General features: G+C 45.2%; 1 protein-coding gene across 1 annotated transcript in view; it reads right to left on the minus strand.

The window, feature by feature from the left end:
* Positions 1–16,330, minus strand: part of CTNNA1 (catenin alpha 1) — a 173,423-nt gene that overhangs the window by 2,385 nt on the left and 154,708 nt on the right. Inside the window, exons 12-16 of the mRNA XM_018050322.1 lie at positions 8,097–8,297; positions 7,434–7,585; positions 3,058–3,168; positions 1,338–1,519; positions 1,113–1,218 (exon numbers count right to left, since the gene is read on the minus strand). Of these exons, the coding sequence (XP_017905811.1) occupies positions 1,113–1,218; positions 1,338–1,519; positions 3,058–3,168; positions 7,434–7,585; positions 8,097–8,297 (752 nt within the window). The remainder of the gene's footprint in view (positions 1–1,112; positions 1,219–1,337; positions 1,520–3,057; positions 3,169–7,433; positions 7,586–8,096; positions 8,298–16,330) is intronic.

Consider the following 16,330-nt stretch of genomic DNA (forward strand, 5'->3'; position numbering starts at 1 on the left):
AGCAAAGGGCTGTCTGCTCAGAGGGACCAGATCTGCTCAGTTGTGAGCACACTGTAAACACCTGATTAAAGGAGAGTCATTTTAGGCAAAGATGGAGAACAAGTGAATCAGCCAAAGCACGCAGAGCACCTCTCAGGTGTTGATGCAAACACCTCCCTTCTGTGAGGCTGGGGTTTTCTGTTCTCAGCAGCTCCTGAAGCATGGCAGAGCCAGACCTCATTTGCATTTTAAGATGGTTGTGTAAGAAGACTGTGTTAGGAGCTGTGTGGAGGGCGGAGCAGGGAGTCAGTGAGGAAAGGCCACAGTCTTGTGGGCACAGGCTGTGCACGATGGGCTGAGTGGGGCCTGCTAGAGGAAGAGGCCAGACGGCGCTCACAGTCGTGTGGCCAGCAGACGCACTGGGGCTGAGTGCCAGGTTATACGTGAAAGAGGGGCGTCAAGGAGGGCTTCCCAGTCTTTGGCTTTGGCACTGTCACTCTCCTCAGCCCTGATGCAGGCTGAGCATGTGGACACTTGAGGGAAAGCAGTGGGAAGGCTTTGTGACTATAGCCGAAAATAACTTGTAAACTTTCCTGGAGGTTTACACATTTTTTTTTTCAACACATCAGTAGAGAAAAGGGATGAAGGCTGGGTGGCTGGGAACATAGACGTCTGTCCCCACTTGGGCACGTCATGCTTCCAAAGCACCAGACAAAAGAGCTCCTGATTCTTACATGAAATACACCCACAAAAGGCTCTTACACACTTAGTTTCAGTATATTATTGGGGCTTGCAGAATTAGCTCCTACCCAGAGCTATCCTAAAGAGATCCGAAGAGCTAAGAGTAAAGGCTGGTTTTAGCTGTCAATCAAGGCAAGATTTTAGGACATACACACCTGCTCCAGAGATGTGCTATAATGCAAACTGGGCCTATCTTACAAAACTTGTCAAAGAAACAGGAACTCAGAAATCCTTAAAACTCTATGCTGATGTTAATCAAGCAGGTTGGTGAGTTAAGAACACTGTTTGAGACTGGGAAAGTGCTGTGGCTCATGAAAAAACCCTGTAAACACCCCTGGGCTGCCTAAGCCCAGCATGACCTTAAAGGCCCGTGGGGCAGGTCTGTTACTTACATGGTCTGCGATGGTGCGGCCGAGTTTATCCATCCTGGAGCCTGCCTCAGCAATTTTCTTGGCGGCACTGATCACATCGGATGTGTTTTTGAGTGGTCCTTTACCTCTGAAAAAAGGGAACAAGGATGACTGTAACTAAAGCCCTCGTAGGTGGAGGCTCACCGCAAAGTATGCCCGGAGCAGCACATCCGGCCCGCGTGAGGTGGCCTGTGGGGGGCTGCTCACCGGGTGAAGTCCGTCATCTCCATCATGATCATGCACATCTGCTTGGCCAGCACGATGATGTCGTTGCCACTGTCGTCCCACTTGGACACCTCAGCATCCAGCTTGCTCTTTTCTTCCTGAAAACTGGCCACCTGTTCCGCAATCTTTGCTTTCTGCTCCTGGGGAAGCTGAGCCATGATCGCCTGAAATCAGAAGCACAGAAAGCTCTTACATAAAGAGAATATGAAGTTCTCACAGTGCATTCACCAAGAATATTTCCACCAAGCAGTCTATGACATAGGTAGGATGATGCTTTAATAGGCTTCATTTTGCCTGAAAAGCCATTTATTCTCATTTTGTGAAGTTTATAGCTTCCCGACCCACTTTCAAGAATAACAGGGTATGAGGGGTTGAAGGCTAATGCACAAGCTTCATGATCACACCTGCACAGGGACAAAACCTGCTTAATTCTTTAAAAGTTTCATCCTCTTGAGTCAGAAAAATAAATCACATTGTATTAGACATAGGTGGAATCTGATTTTTTAAAAAAAGATACAAATGAACTTATTTACAAAACAGAAACAGACTTACAGATTTTGAAAACTTAGGGTTGATTACCAAAGGGGAAAAGTGATGGGGGTGTGGCTGAATCAGGAGCTTGGCATGAACGCACAGTATTTTATACATAAAACCAAGGGCCTGCTGTATAGCACAGTGAATGCTACTCAATATTCTGTGATAACCTATGAAAGAATCTAAAAAAGAACGCATATGTGTATAACTGAATCACTTTACTGTACACCTGAAGTAAACATAACATTGTAAATCAACTATACTCCAATAAAATTATTTTGAAGAAAAATAAACTTCCTTTAACCTTAAAAAAAAAAAAAAAGTCATCCTCTGCCTCCTGTCATGGGGATGAGGGAGGGGCTAATGCATGCAGGCCTTTCCCTGGCGGCAGTATATACATTGCCAGTTTTCCAAGATGACCCAGAAGTAGTCTTAAAATGCAAGTTTTAAAGAAAGCAGAAGAGAACCTGCTGCAGAGCACACTTCTCAGGCACTCAAGATGGCACTCACACCTGAACCTGCGGCACCTGGAGGCCCGCTGCCCTCCTCAAGCCCCAGACTCGGGCCTAGGGCTCCTGTACACTCAGCTCCCCAAGTGCTAGGACCCAGTGGGGCTTAAAGCAGAGGTGAACCCGCTGTTCAAAACGACTTCTAAGGGGTGAAAAAAGACTCCTTAGTAATATTTCTTGGCATCCTCCCAAAAACATAAATGCAATTGATTGAAGATTTAACGATTCGAATGAATGCAATGGCTCTGATTTTCTTGAATGTACCACTGTTTTTTTTTTTCCCCATGAATAATTAAATAGTTCATGCCCATGGTATCATTGAGATAGGCAAAGACAGCAATCTTTTTTGAGTTTCACTGTCCTATTAACAAACATTGCATTGACTGGAGCATAGCGCTTTCCTGACTCGGGGCTCTTCACAAGCCAAAGCCTCGGTGCAGCTGAGGGGCCCATGTCCCTGCCCTGCTCTAGCTGAGGAGACATTCTGGATGGACCTACAATGGACTGGCAGGTGCCACACTTAGGGTAAGGTTCCACTGCCAGAGAGAACGAGAGGGAAAATGGGGTTCTCAATAATAAGAGAGTTTTTCTGGAAAAGAAAAAGCTAAGAACAGGGAGAGACAGGGAGGTCTGCAGGACAAGTTAAACCTGGTCCTTACCCGGGCACTCTGGCCAGCTATTAGCTGGTCGTCTTCTGTCTGGACACTTGTCCTGCTTCTGACATCGAAGTCTTCCGTCTCAAAGTCAGAGTCATCCAGCTCCTCAGGGGTCTGCCACCAAGACAGAAATGACAAGTCAAACACAACCCTGGGCCACCAGCAGCCCCGAGCCCCTGGGCCCACAGCCCCAGGGTCTGATGTAAAGACATCCAGAATTTTCTGTAGTATTCCAAACAGCCATGAGAAATAAAGTTAAAACTGCTCAATATTTGAACCGTGCTTCACTGATGCATGTGCCAAGCAGTCCGTTCAACAAACAGCGAGCAAAGGCACCATACCAGCATTCCCAAAGGACCTACAGGGTTTCAGTTTCTACTGAAGAGTCAAGACTCTGCTTGACAAAAGGTTTTCACTTCATATACTTCTCCAACACCTGCATCTTAAGACAAATGTGAGAGTTGTTCTGGGTGGAAAACGTACTGTAGTAAAAATAGCAGTTTCATACATTAAACAGATTCTTATAACTTTGCCATTTTTTAATGGAAAAAAGAAAATTAACTGAATTAATACTGGGATTTCTCTTAGGTTAGCAAAGGTTGATCTGAGGAGTAAAAACAGGCAGTGTATTTTTATGTACTTTTATTAAAGGAAGAGAGAATATGGCAGATAAAGTCTGAGTAAATACCAAAGGAACTGATAATTTTTTTGCTTTAATTATGAAATAAAAATTCTTATTTTGTACACCCTCCAGCCTCTCATGATTAGCTGCTGACTTAAAACATAATGTAATCTTCTGGAAATTATCAGCAACAGGGCAGCAGGCAGAACAGCTGGGGTTGGCTCTTGGCCCAGCCAGCCGGCCTGTGACAAGAGGACAGTGAGGCAAGTCCCTCATCTGCACCAGGACCTAATCCAACCCCAGCCTGAGGGATTCCTGTGAGGAAGCAACCGGACTACCCAGAGTATGCTGGGTTTGTACACGTGTGAAGGCGGGGCCTGCCCTCCATGTGGAGGTGAGGACAGTGAGGGGTCACTTGAGGCACCAGTGAGTTACACGTCAGTGCAATACCTGGAGTCCAGCTGCTTGTTGGCCATTGTGATTCTGGAGTCGCAGACACTTGAGCCTTGTAATGAGGTGTGCCTCTTAACAGCATCTCTACTTGCCCACCTTCCTCCATAGCCCATCACACACCCAAGAACTGTTCTTACCAGGGAAACCAAATTATCTTCTACCTGTTCATTCACTTGTTGAATCTCTGTGTGCCAAGCAAGCAGTTCTGAGCCCTTAAGGTACAGAATGACAGAGACAAATATCCCCAATCTCACAGATACAAGACTGCAGGCACCCAAGGATGTGAACAGCGAGACTGGGAAGCAGCTGCCTGAGTCCAGGTGAGAGGTGCTGGTGCCCTAGACCAGGGCAGAAACCATGTTCAGAATCCCTATTTATTACGAAGGTAGGGCAACAGGATCTGCAGATAAATCAGATTCAGCGTATAAGGCAAAAAGTGGAATCAAAGGTGAATCTAAAGTTTGGGCCTAAGCGAGTGAAGACAGACGTGTCATCAACTGATGAGAGAACTGAGTGGAGAGATGCGGAGCTCACTTTGGGGATGACAAGCTTGAGGCAGACAAGCGAGGGGCAGCAAGCAGGGTGGCTAGAGGAGTGGACCATGGGAGTCAGCCTCTCACTGGTTTCCTCTCATCTTTATGCTCCAAGCGAATGAACACAGTCAGAAAAGAGACAGGTGAGAAACTACGCTACAGGGTGTACCCGTGGTCCCGGGCTGTGAAGATGGAGGAGGAGGGACCAGTGAGTTTTCTTCCGATGGGAGAAATTAAGGCATGTTTGTCTGCTGGGGGAAAAGTGCTGGAGGAACAGGAACGAGACCCAGTGCAGGGAACAGGCTCAGCCAGGAGCAGATGTTCAAACCACCTCAGAATCCTCGGGAACGATGGATCCCTGGTGGCTCAGAGGGTGAAGCGTCTGCCTGAAATGTGGGAGACCCGGGTTTGATCCCTGGGTCGGGCAGATCCCCTGGAGAAGAAAATTGCAACCCACTCCAGTATTCTTGCCTGGAAAATCCCATGGATGGCGAAGGAGCCTGGCGGGCTACAGCCCATAGGGTTGCAGAGTCGGACGTGACTGAGTGACTTCACTTTCACTTTTTTAGGATCCTCAGTGAAATGGTTACCAGGGCCAGACAGGTAGGATGGGGCACAGGTAGGATGGGGAAAGGGGAGGCAAGCAGGAAGGTAGGAAGTGTTCCCAGACTGTGTAGCACCAGCAGTCCCCTGACATCCTGGGTCCAGTGACCCCAGTCAGATGACTACTTTTATGCACCATGTTCAGCAGAAGACAGAATTTCACTAGGGCTGTATTTTGAAAGGCAAATAAGGGGAGTAAAAGGGTGCAAAAGAGATTGTACTGATGAAACAGAAGCTGGAATAGGAGTGAGGCAAGGACCCGAGAGGCTGAGGGAGGGTTGCAAGTGGGGAGGACCAAGCGGCTGAAGATCCTGATGGACTCAAAGCATCGCTGGGAGTCACAGAACCAAAGGGAGCAGCTGACCGAAGGGATGATGGGGATGCTGGTTATGACAAGGACCAGGCAAAAGTAGGCAAAAGAGGCTAAGTACAAGGCATCAAGAAACCAAGAGGCCCTGGGTTGGAAGGATGGTTCCTGAATTAAGACAAAAAGGAGGAACTAAACCAAGGCTGCTGCAGACCTACCCGTCCTTGCTCCCTGAGCCCTCCCAGGTGACCACACCCAGGTTCCATCTCACCACACCTGCCAGGGCCTCTCGTACTTACGATCCCACACAGCAGTAAGCACACAAGAAACACTACTACAGGCCAGGCCCTGACCTGAGCACGTTATCTCCAGTTCATCCCATCAAGCTATCAACACCATCATCTGCATCTTAGAGAGATGCAGGAACCTGCTGAGAGTCTCAGATGTGAGGAGGAATCCTGCTTCCACAGAACAGGCCCTAGATGTGCAGGTATCCTGGGGTGTGTGCAGTGCCAGCTCATTTAAAACCCTAAAGGCATTAACCTCAGACACTCAGCAACTCATCATTATTAATGTTTCTTCTATTCTCTGTCCACATGCAAAGAACTTTGGAAAAACAGGGCTGCGTTTTGCCACCACTGGTGCGCTTGACCCAGGGACCCCTTCGCACCTCTGGGGGCCAGGCCTCCCTGAGCATGGGCTGCTCTCCAGCACAGCAGCAGGGGTGAACAAAGCAACAGGCTCCCCCGATCCCCTCCCAACCCCCAGTATATGCACGTGACCCGGGCCTGCAGGAACAGCCAGCAGCCAGCCATACAGTCCTTGAGCCATTCTTGTTGCTCCTTACCCCTGAGAGAAGTGCAGTAATGCCCAAGTGTTGCTACGTTGCATACAGAATGTATCCAGCCTGATGCAACTACCTTAGAAATGGCTTCTGTTTCCAGCTGAGGGGGTAAAAAGGGGGACAGAACCCTGTCCGCCTTGGGCGGTCGGACTAGCAAACCATGAAGGTGTAACAGAAGCTCCCTGACAAGACTAGACTGTCAGCAGAGGCCAGCAGCCGTCTACTCAGCAGGCCTGCCTTCCAAATGCTGGCTCTGTGGCTACGGCAGGGCTGGCCCGAGCCTGGGGGTGACCCCGGGAGAGCTTGGCACAGGTCCTGCTCTCCGCTTCCAGAGCAACACATTCATGTTTAAAACAGCGTGTGAGGCATCAGCTGCTATGTGAGTCCCAGCCTAAGACACGGGATGATCACAGAGGAGGTGGTGGTTTCTCAAAACCCTACTGTTCATGCCCAGGGGACCCCAGACACTGCCTCAGATGGTGAGAACTGCCGCTGGCTCCGAGAGGACGGGTCAAATGGGGCCCAGAGCAGGTGGCACTTCCCTTCAGCCACGGTGAGAAGGCTCGACACTTGGCCCTAGAGATCAGGAGCATCACCAAGGGCTGCACAGCCCCTCATCCTTCCCCTCAACACCCTGGGGCTCTAGTACCCTGCCTGCCTGCCACCCCTCTGAGGTGAGGAGTGCTCCATGTAAAGAACAGTTTCAACCTGAATAAAGGAAATATTCCCTTCTCTGAAATTCACTGAGGAGCCTTTATTTTCTGTCACTGCCCTTTAACTCAAGAGGAAGCCTCAATTCATACTAGGTCCCCTTTTCTCAGCCCAAGTTTGGGCTCTAACTTGCAACTAAAAGTCATTTTAAACAACGTAATTAAACATATCTCTTCCTAACAGCCCTTAGATTCATGGTTTTAATATATTGCCAACACATCTGTTGAGTTCCAGAATGATGCATTGCTCAAGTTTAGCAAATGATAAGAAGGAAGCTGTTAAAACATCTGAAATGCAGTTACTCACCCTTATCATCAACACCGCTTTCCTGATGTCCCGGATGCCATCGTACACCAGGCGGGAGGCATCGATAAACTCGTTTTCATCCATGGGCTGGGCAGGGTCTGAGCTGAGGGCTTCCACAGCCGCTTCCACTTGCTCAGTAAAACGTGGCATGACTGCGGAGAAGAGAGATGATAACATCACCACCAGCCCTCCTAAATCCCTCAGTCAGATGCAGAGAGGCAGAGTGTATGATGAAGAGCCTCTGCTTCTACCTATGTGAGAGGTATTTATGGTTCAAATAAATTAAATGCCATATTTTACAAAGACTTGAATCATCTTCTTTGTCTCTGGCCAGATTCTGGAACATAGGATTTAGATGGCTGAGAATTTGAATTGGGATTAACTAGAGGCCTTACTAGAATGGGACTCTCCTTAATTTAGTGTGTTCACTAACTAGAGATATAACTCAGAAGTTCAGAGTTCAGAACGACTCCTATTACTACCTGTGGGACACAAGTAAGGGAAACGTGTTTGTGTGGTCTTACTGTGGCTGACCAATGACTCATAAATCCGATGTACCTTCCAGAACTCTTGTCCGAAAACCAAACTGAGCCCCAGTGTCCTACTTCCTAACCACAGGGCCATCTGTGTGTGAGGAGCACAGGTGAGGGAGGGGTCCCGCACCTGTGTTGGAGAGCAGCTTGGTTGCTTCCAGCACCTTCTCTGTGTAGACTCCTGGTTCATAGTTGTCCATCTCTGAGGTGACGACATGAATGACCCGGGCAGCCCGGCCTCGAATTGCACCAGCTGTGCGGTCCAGCCCATCCACATCTTTCTCTTGGAGAGCAATGACACATTTGTTCACGTCTTCCAAAATGTGATTCTCTGAGGAACGAACAAAAACAGCTGAATGAGGGAGGACGCCTCCCACCAGAAATGGACGATTTTAAGCTGGCATCTGTCACTCATCCAGTCCTCACTGCGTGCCAGCTACAGTGCCAAAAGCTTTGCACATCATTCATTCAAGAGACCAGACTACCCAGGGACCAACTGCCTGGAAACTGGACCTGCAATCACCCCAAGAATAACCATCTTTATTCCAGGTTTAGAAGAGACAGGCAGAGACGCCCATCTTTCAGAATCCTTGATAATTTCTCTTTCCCTTAAACAATTTCACTGATTTTATATCCCAAAGTCTAAATTAGAAGACAAGGTTCACTATTCCCAGTCCCTTGCCCCTCGCTCCAGGAGATGCCAGTGGTATTCAGACAAATGACCAAGACATCAGGACAACTCTGGAACATGAGAAGGGCCTGGAAGGCAGGCAAAAGCCTCGTGGAGTTGGATTTGGAAGATCTACCAGAACTGTTTTTCCTCAAAGACAAAGCTTGACCCTGGGTATTAGGAACCCCAGAATGAGGAGTTCACGTTAACCTCATCTATAATAGCAAAGTAGGAGCAACCAAAATGTCCCAGAACAGAGTAATAAATTATGGGCACTGGGCAGCCACTGAAATGGATGAAGATCTGCAGGGGCTGACCCAGAATGGGAAAGGGAATGTTCTCACCACCAGGAACTGTGCAGTCCACCAGCAGAAAGCCCTCATGATAGGGCTGCTCACAACGCATGGGGCCGGTGGGTGAGCAACACAGTCTCCAGGTCATTGTCTGGCTATTTTCTTCCTGCTCAGAAAGCAGCTTTCCTTAAGACACACAAGAAATCTGAGAAGCAGTGTCTGTTAAAGACATGCTCCCTTCCTTAAACCAAGACAGTTCATGCACTGGTTTTTCTGGAAGAGTCAGGACAATTAGACCAAATGTAATCTGTTTAAGAAACACATCTGGGGACTCCCCTGGTGGCTCAGTGGTAAAGAATCTGCCTGTCAATGCAGAAGACACAGGATCAGCCCCTGATCTGGAGGACCCCACATGCCACGGAGCAACTAGGCCCATGTGCCTCAGCTACTGAAGGCTGAGAGCCCACACGCTGCAACAGAAGCCCCCCGCTTTCTGCAACTAGAGAAAAGCAGGTGAAGCAATGAAGACCCAGCAGAGCCATACATTATAACTAACAAAGACCAAGAAACAGAGCTGACCATTTCTTTCCCATCCTGGTTACCTTATGCTTTTGCCTTGTCATTATCTAGGACTGGTTCTGATTTAATTCCCTTCTAAAAGTTATTACCCTTCCCTCATAGCCTCTGCTGACACAGTCATGTTACATAACACAATGTCTAGAAGAGTGATTACAATAGCTTTACCTCCTAAGATACCTCAAACAAGCAAGTGGACATGATGCTGTTTCCTCTTATCTCAAGGGGAGCCAGAGGCACGTGCAAATACTTAGTAGCTCCAGCAAACAACAGAGCCACCACAATGCCGTGCCTGTGGGCTTCCAGATACCCAGCAGGTTCCAGGAACAGGGCCCTCCATTCTGAAGTTCCCTGGAGATGGCAGGCATGGCTTGCACCTACAAAACTAAACCTACTCTTACCATGTGATACAGCAATTTCATTCTGTGGAATTTTTGCAATGGAGCTAAAGACGTAAGTGCACACAAAGACCTGCACACAGATGTCTACAGCAGCTTTACTCATAACTGTCAGAACTAGGACACAATCGAGGTGTTCTTTAGTAGGCGACCTGAAATACTGTGGTACATCCAGACTGTGAAATATTATTCTGCACTTAAAAAAAAAATGTGCTATCAAGTTATGAAAAGACATGAAGGAACCTCAGGAGTTGCCAGGTTTTGGAGCAGGAAGAGTGAATATGTAGAGGACAGAAGATTTTTAGGGCAATGAAAACACTCTGTATGACGCTATAATGATGGCTACATTTGTACACTACCAAGAGTGAACAGTGTTACTGTAGGTTCATCAATTATAACGAATGTGCTACTATGATGGGGGATGTAGGTAACAAGGAGGCTGTGCATGTGTGGGGACAAAAAACAGAAAAATCTTTGTACCTTCTTCTTAATTTGGCTTCCTCTCAAATTGCTCTAAAAGTCTTTTAAAAAACTTTTGTAAAATCATCAATTAAAATAAGTATCTTCCCAAGGAGCCAAAATATAGCACTGAAAAAAGCAGGGGGGAGGGGAGAACGAATTACCACAAGACAGCTACCAAGACCATAATTCAGCATCTTGCTCCTTGGAAGGAAAGCTATGACAAACCTAGACAGCATATTAAAATGCAGAGACATCACTTTGCTAACAAAGTAGTCAAAACTTTGGTTTTTCCAGTAGTCACATATGGATGTGAGAGTTGGACTAGAAAGAAGGCTTAGCACCAAAGAATTGATGCTTTTGAACCGTGGTACTGGAAAAGACTAATGAGTCCCTTGGACTGAAATGAAATCAAATATGTCAATCCTAAAGGAAATCAACCCTGAATATTCATTGGAAAGAATAATGCTGAACCTGAAGTTCCAATACTTTGACCACCTGGTGCGAAGACCTGACTTACTGGAAAAGACCCTGATGCTAGGAAAGGCTGAAGGCAAAAGGAGAAGAAGGGGGCAGCAGAGGATGACATGGTTGGACAGCATCACTGACCAAATGGATATGAATTTCAGCAAACTTCAGGAGACAGTGAAGGACAGGGAAGCCTAGTGTGCGGCAGTCCATGGGGTCAAAAAGATTCAGACATGACTTAATGACTGAAAAATAACAACAAATTCAAACATTAAGAGACTTGTTTGAGTTTATACCACTGCACTATTAAAAGATATAATGTACTGAACTTTTCACATAAACCAATTTCAGGGGTAATAAATGAACACACTGGTCACAGCAAACATCTTCTTCCAGCAACACAACAGATGACTCTACACATGGAAATCACCAGTCTGTCGTTACTGAAATCAGACGGATTACATTCCCTGCAGATGAAGATGGAGAAGCTCTATACAGTCAGCAAAAATACGACAGGGAGCGGACTGTGCCTCAGATCATGAACTCCATATTGTCAAGTTCAGACTTAAATTGAAGAACACAGGAAAAACCATGAGTCCATTCAAGTATGACCTAAATCAAATCCCTTATGATTATACAATGGAGGTGACAAATAAATTCAATGGATTAGATCAATAGACTGCCAGAAGAACTATGGACGGAGGTTCATAACACTGTACAGGAGATGGTGATCAAAACCAGCCCCAAGAAAAACAAACGCAAAAAGGCAAAATGGTTGTCTGAGGAGGCCTTAGAAACAGCTGAGAAAAGAAGAGAAGCAGAAGGCAAAGGAGAAAAGGCAAGGTATACCCATTCAAATGCAGAGTTCCAAAGAATAGCAAGGAGAGCTAAGAAAGCCTTCCTAAGGGAACAATGCAAAGAAATAGAGGAAAACAATAGAATGGGAAAGACTAGAGCTCTCTTCAAGAAAATTACAGACACCAAGGGAACATTTCATGCAAAGATGGGCTCGATAAAGGACAGAAATGGTCTGGACCTAACATAAGCAGAAGAGATTTAAAAAAGGGGCAAGAATACACAGAAGAACTGTACAAAAAAGATCTTAATGACCCAGATAAGCACAATGGTGTGATCACTCACCTAGAGCCAGATATCTTGGAGTGCAAAGTCAAGTGGGCCTTAGGAAGCATCATTACAAACAAAGCTAGTGGAGGTGATGGAATTCCAGTTGAGCTGTTTCAAATCTTAAAAGATGATGCTGTGAAAGTGATGCACTCAATATGCCAGCAAATTTGGAAAACTCAACAGTGGCCACAGGACTGGAAAATGTCAGTTTTCGTTCCAATCCCAAAGAAAGGCAATGCCAAAGAATGCTCAAACTACTGCACAGTTACACTCATGTCACATGCTAGTAAAGTAATGCTCAATATTCTCCAAGCCAGGTTTCAACAGTACGTGAACCAAGAACCTCCAGATGTATAAGCTGGATTTATAAAAGGCAGATGAACCAGAGATCAAATGGCCAACATCTGTTGGATCATAGAAAAAGCAAGAGAATTCCAGAAAAAACATCTACTTCTGCTTTAATGACTATGCTAAAGCCTTGGACTGTGCGGATTACAACAAACCATAGAAAATTCTGGCTGGACACGAAACAACAGACTAGTTCCAAATTGGGAAGAGAGTACATCAAGGCTGTATATTGTCACCCTGCTTCAGTTCAGTTCAGTTCAGTCGCTCAGTCATGTCCGACTCTTTGTGACCCCATGAACTGCAGCACGCTAGGCGTCCCTGTCCATCACCCAACTCCCAGAGTTTCTATTTCCCATCTATTTCCCATGAAGTGATGGGACCAGATGCCATGATCTTCGTTTTCTGAATGTTGAGCTTTAAGCCAATTTTTTCACTCTCCTCTTTCACTTTCATCAAGAGGCTTTTTAGTTCCTCTTCACTTTCTGCCATAAGAGTGGTGTCATCTGCCTATCTGAGGTTATTGATATTTCTCCTGGCAATCTTGATTCCAGCTTGTGCTCTTCCAGCCCAGCTTACTTATGTACAGAGTACATCATGAGAAATGTCTGGCTGGATGAAGTACAAATTGGAATGAAAATTGCTGGGAGGAATATCAATAACCTTGGATATGCAGATGACACCACCCTTATGGTAGAAAGGAAAAAAGAACTAAAGAGCCTCTTGATGAAGGTAAATGCAGAGAGTGAAAAAGCTGGCTTAAAGCTCAACATTCAAATAAACGAAGATCATGGCATCTAGTCCTATCACTTCATGGCAAATAGATAGGGAAACAATGCAGTGAGAGACTTTATTTTCTTGGGCTCCAAAATCACTGCAGATGGTGACTGCAGCCACGAAATTAAAAGATGCTTGCTCCTTGGAAGAAAAGCTATGACCAACCTAGACAAAACATTAAAAAGCAGAGACATTACTTCGCTGACAAAGGTCCATACAGTCAATGTTACCGTTTTTCCAGTAGTCATGGACAGTATGAGAGTTGGACCATAAAGAAGGCTGAGTGCTGAAGAACTGATGCTTTTGACTGTGGTGTGGAGAAGACTTGAGAGTCCCTTGGACTGCAAAGAGATCCAACCAGTCAGTCCTAAAGGAAATCAGTCCTGAATATTCATAGGAAGAACTGATGGTGAAGCTCCAATAATTTGGCTGCCTGATGCGAAGAACTGACTCACTGAAAAAGACCCAGATACTGAGAAAGATTGAAGGCAGGTGGAGAAGGGGACGACAGAGGATGAGATGGCTGGATAACATAACTGACTCAATGAACATGAGTTCAATGTACATGAGTTTGAGCAAGGTCCAGGAGATCATGAAGGACAGGAAAGCCTGGCATGCTGCAGTCCATGGGTCACAAAGAGTCAGACATGACTGGACAACAATGAACCAATCATAAGAATAAAGGGATTTAGAGCTCATGTTTAGATCATAAAAATCTTTTATATACTTATTACATCAATATGTATATAAATAATATCTACATATTACTTAAACTAAGCAGACTGCTACTGAGCCTGCCTACCATACTAGGCCCTAGGTTAAAAATTTCTACTTTCACTGAATCTAACCCAACATCTGGAGAAGGGGAAGAGAAGGAATAAAAAAAAAAAACGATGTTGCTAATTAAACTATGAACCAAAGTTTTCCTATATCACTCACTTTCAAGACTCATCCCAGTTTCAGGATTATTAATACTTGGGGTGGGAAAGCACCTTTTGGAATCACTAAAGCACAGCTTTTTTTTCATTAAACACAGTGGCCCAAACTTCACCAAGGATTTATTAACCTTCATCTTGGCAAGTAGTTTTTAAAAATCAATTTAGATTTTCTTGAATTTATACAGGTCTTCTTCCAGACAAACCCAAACCAGGGAAGGGCGTGCCATTCTTCAGCCACTCAAGGAAGGCTTCTATTTCAGGAAGCTGACTAAAGTAACATTTTCTACCCTCAATGAGAAAGCCCCAGCCAGCTGAGTCCACTATGTACTCAGGACACAACCAACCTGCTCTCTATACTTGAGCCCTAGGGGAGAAGTGAGTTCCCACTGGACATACATGCAAACATAGGAGGGTTGGAGGTAGCCACACTAACTTAAGCCATAAGTTACTTTAACAAAATTTCTAAGGAAACTTCACTCTGAGTAGACACACCAATCTGGATCCCATTAAAAACTCTGATGGTTCAATATAGTCTTTATCTGTAGATGCTTCAAACAGGGAAACACACACACAAACATAACACTCTTATCTCCAAGGGATCATATTATGGACATTAATGTATCTGGTTTTCACTTGAAAATCTTTCTAGGACTGCCTCTGCATATCTACCGCAGCCATGTCAATGGCTGTGCTGTGCCCTACTGAACAGACGGAAGGGCCATCATTTGCTTATCTAGTCTTCTCTTAGGCGTTTTGGTTGAAGTGAACATACCTGCACAGGTATTCTGGCAAACATCTGTGTAACCATCCTCAGGAAAACTAGCAATAGGATTACTAAGTCAAAAGGCAAATGTGTATAAAGTAGATGTATGATGCCTAATTGCCCTCTGGGAATCAAGCCAAATGGTATTCTCCAAAAAGCCTGTATGAACTTACACTCAGTCCACAATGTCTAACAGGGCCCATTCTGCCCTCCCCTTGCTCTGGATATCTTTATCAGTGCAGCCTTATGCATACACAAGAAATGATAATATTAATACTCTATATAGAGAAAGTACTCCAATATGATGAGAAGAGCCTGAGTGCCTGACATTTAACTCACTCTGTAGTAACCATTTTTTTTTAAATCACTATTAATTATTGTGGAAACCAGGCACAAAAGTATTGAGTGACTTATTCAATCTAGGCTGCATGGAAGTCCAAGATCAAATATCACCACCACTTCCCTATCTTATCTTCAGTCCTGCAGTTTTGCAATTAAACAAACAACAACAAAAAAAAAAACTAGGTACAAAAATCCTTTTATTTAGACCAATCAAACCAAATTACTTTGGCATAGTGACAACGAAGCAGAGTACAAATTACTACTCTTATTTGTTGCCCCAAAGTATCTAAGGCATTATATTGTTTCCAAGAGCACTTGGTTAAGAAAAAACAATAAACCCAATTATAACCACTCTAACCAACCACTTGCAACGTAAAAAAAGAGAAGGGAGGGGGTAGGGTACAGGAATCAAAACTTCCAGATGAAAGCAGAGTAAACAAATGAGAAAGTAAATTGCATTTCCACGGAAAACATTTATCAAATACAATTCAAATGAAACTCAAACAGTCTTTATCGCTTTGATAAATTTCAAACCACTGTCCTTAAGGAATCAGTCTATATAAATATATTCATGGTTTACTGAATGTGGTGTAGCATCCTAAATCACCTCCAATATTTACAAGGCAACATTCTGAATAGAACAGCTTAGGGAAAACGAGTGCCCCTCCCTCTTCCCTGGAAGTGGCCTGCATGTCCCTCTCTATTTGCAAGAGCCACTGGCTCACATCTGATACACAGTGACTCAAGTTCCCCCTGCCCTGCAGCCTCATGAAACACTGGCATCAGGGTCCTGGTGGCTTTACCAAGTTATACACAATATGACCATTATTTTTTAAGCTGCAAAACTTGGGATATAACTTATAAGCACAAGGGAACTTCTGGAACCAATGGGACAGAATATGCAGAAATAATGGAGCTAAAACAGCAGAGGGTCCTTTCAGTCCTATCCCCTAAGTAACTTATGCTTGGAAGGACTCTCATGAGTAGACAGGGCTGCAGCAAACACACAGGCCCCATGGATTCCAAGAGGGACTGATGGAAAAGTCATTACTGGAAATATTCCTCCAAACCTATCCCACTGCCAAAGGGCCACAAAACCCCAGGACATGGGAAAGCACTAACACACCAAGGAGTCAAGTCGCATTCTTACTTTTCATTAGGTCAAATTTCATGAAGTGCACCAACCTTAAGCCAGAGCCTGTGCCAGGCA

The sequence above is a fragment of the Capra hircus genome, chromosome 7 (assembly GCF_001704415.2).
Source record: "Capra hircus breed San Clemente chromosome 7, ASM170441v1, whole genome shotgun sequence".
Classification (NCBI taxonomy): Eukaryota; Metazoa; Chordata; class Mammalia; order Artiodactyla; family Bovidae; genus Capra; species Capra hircus.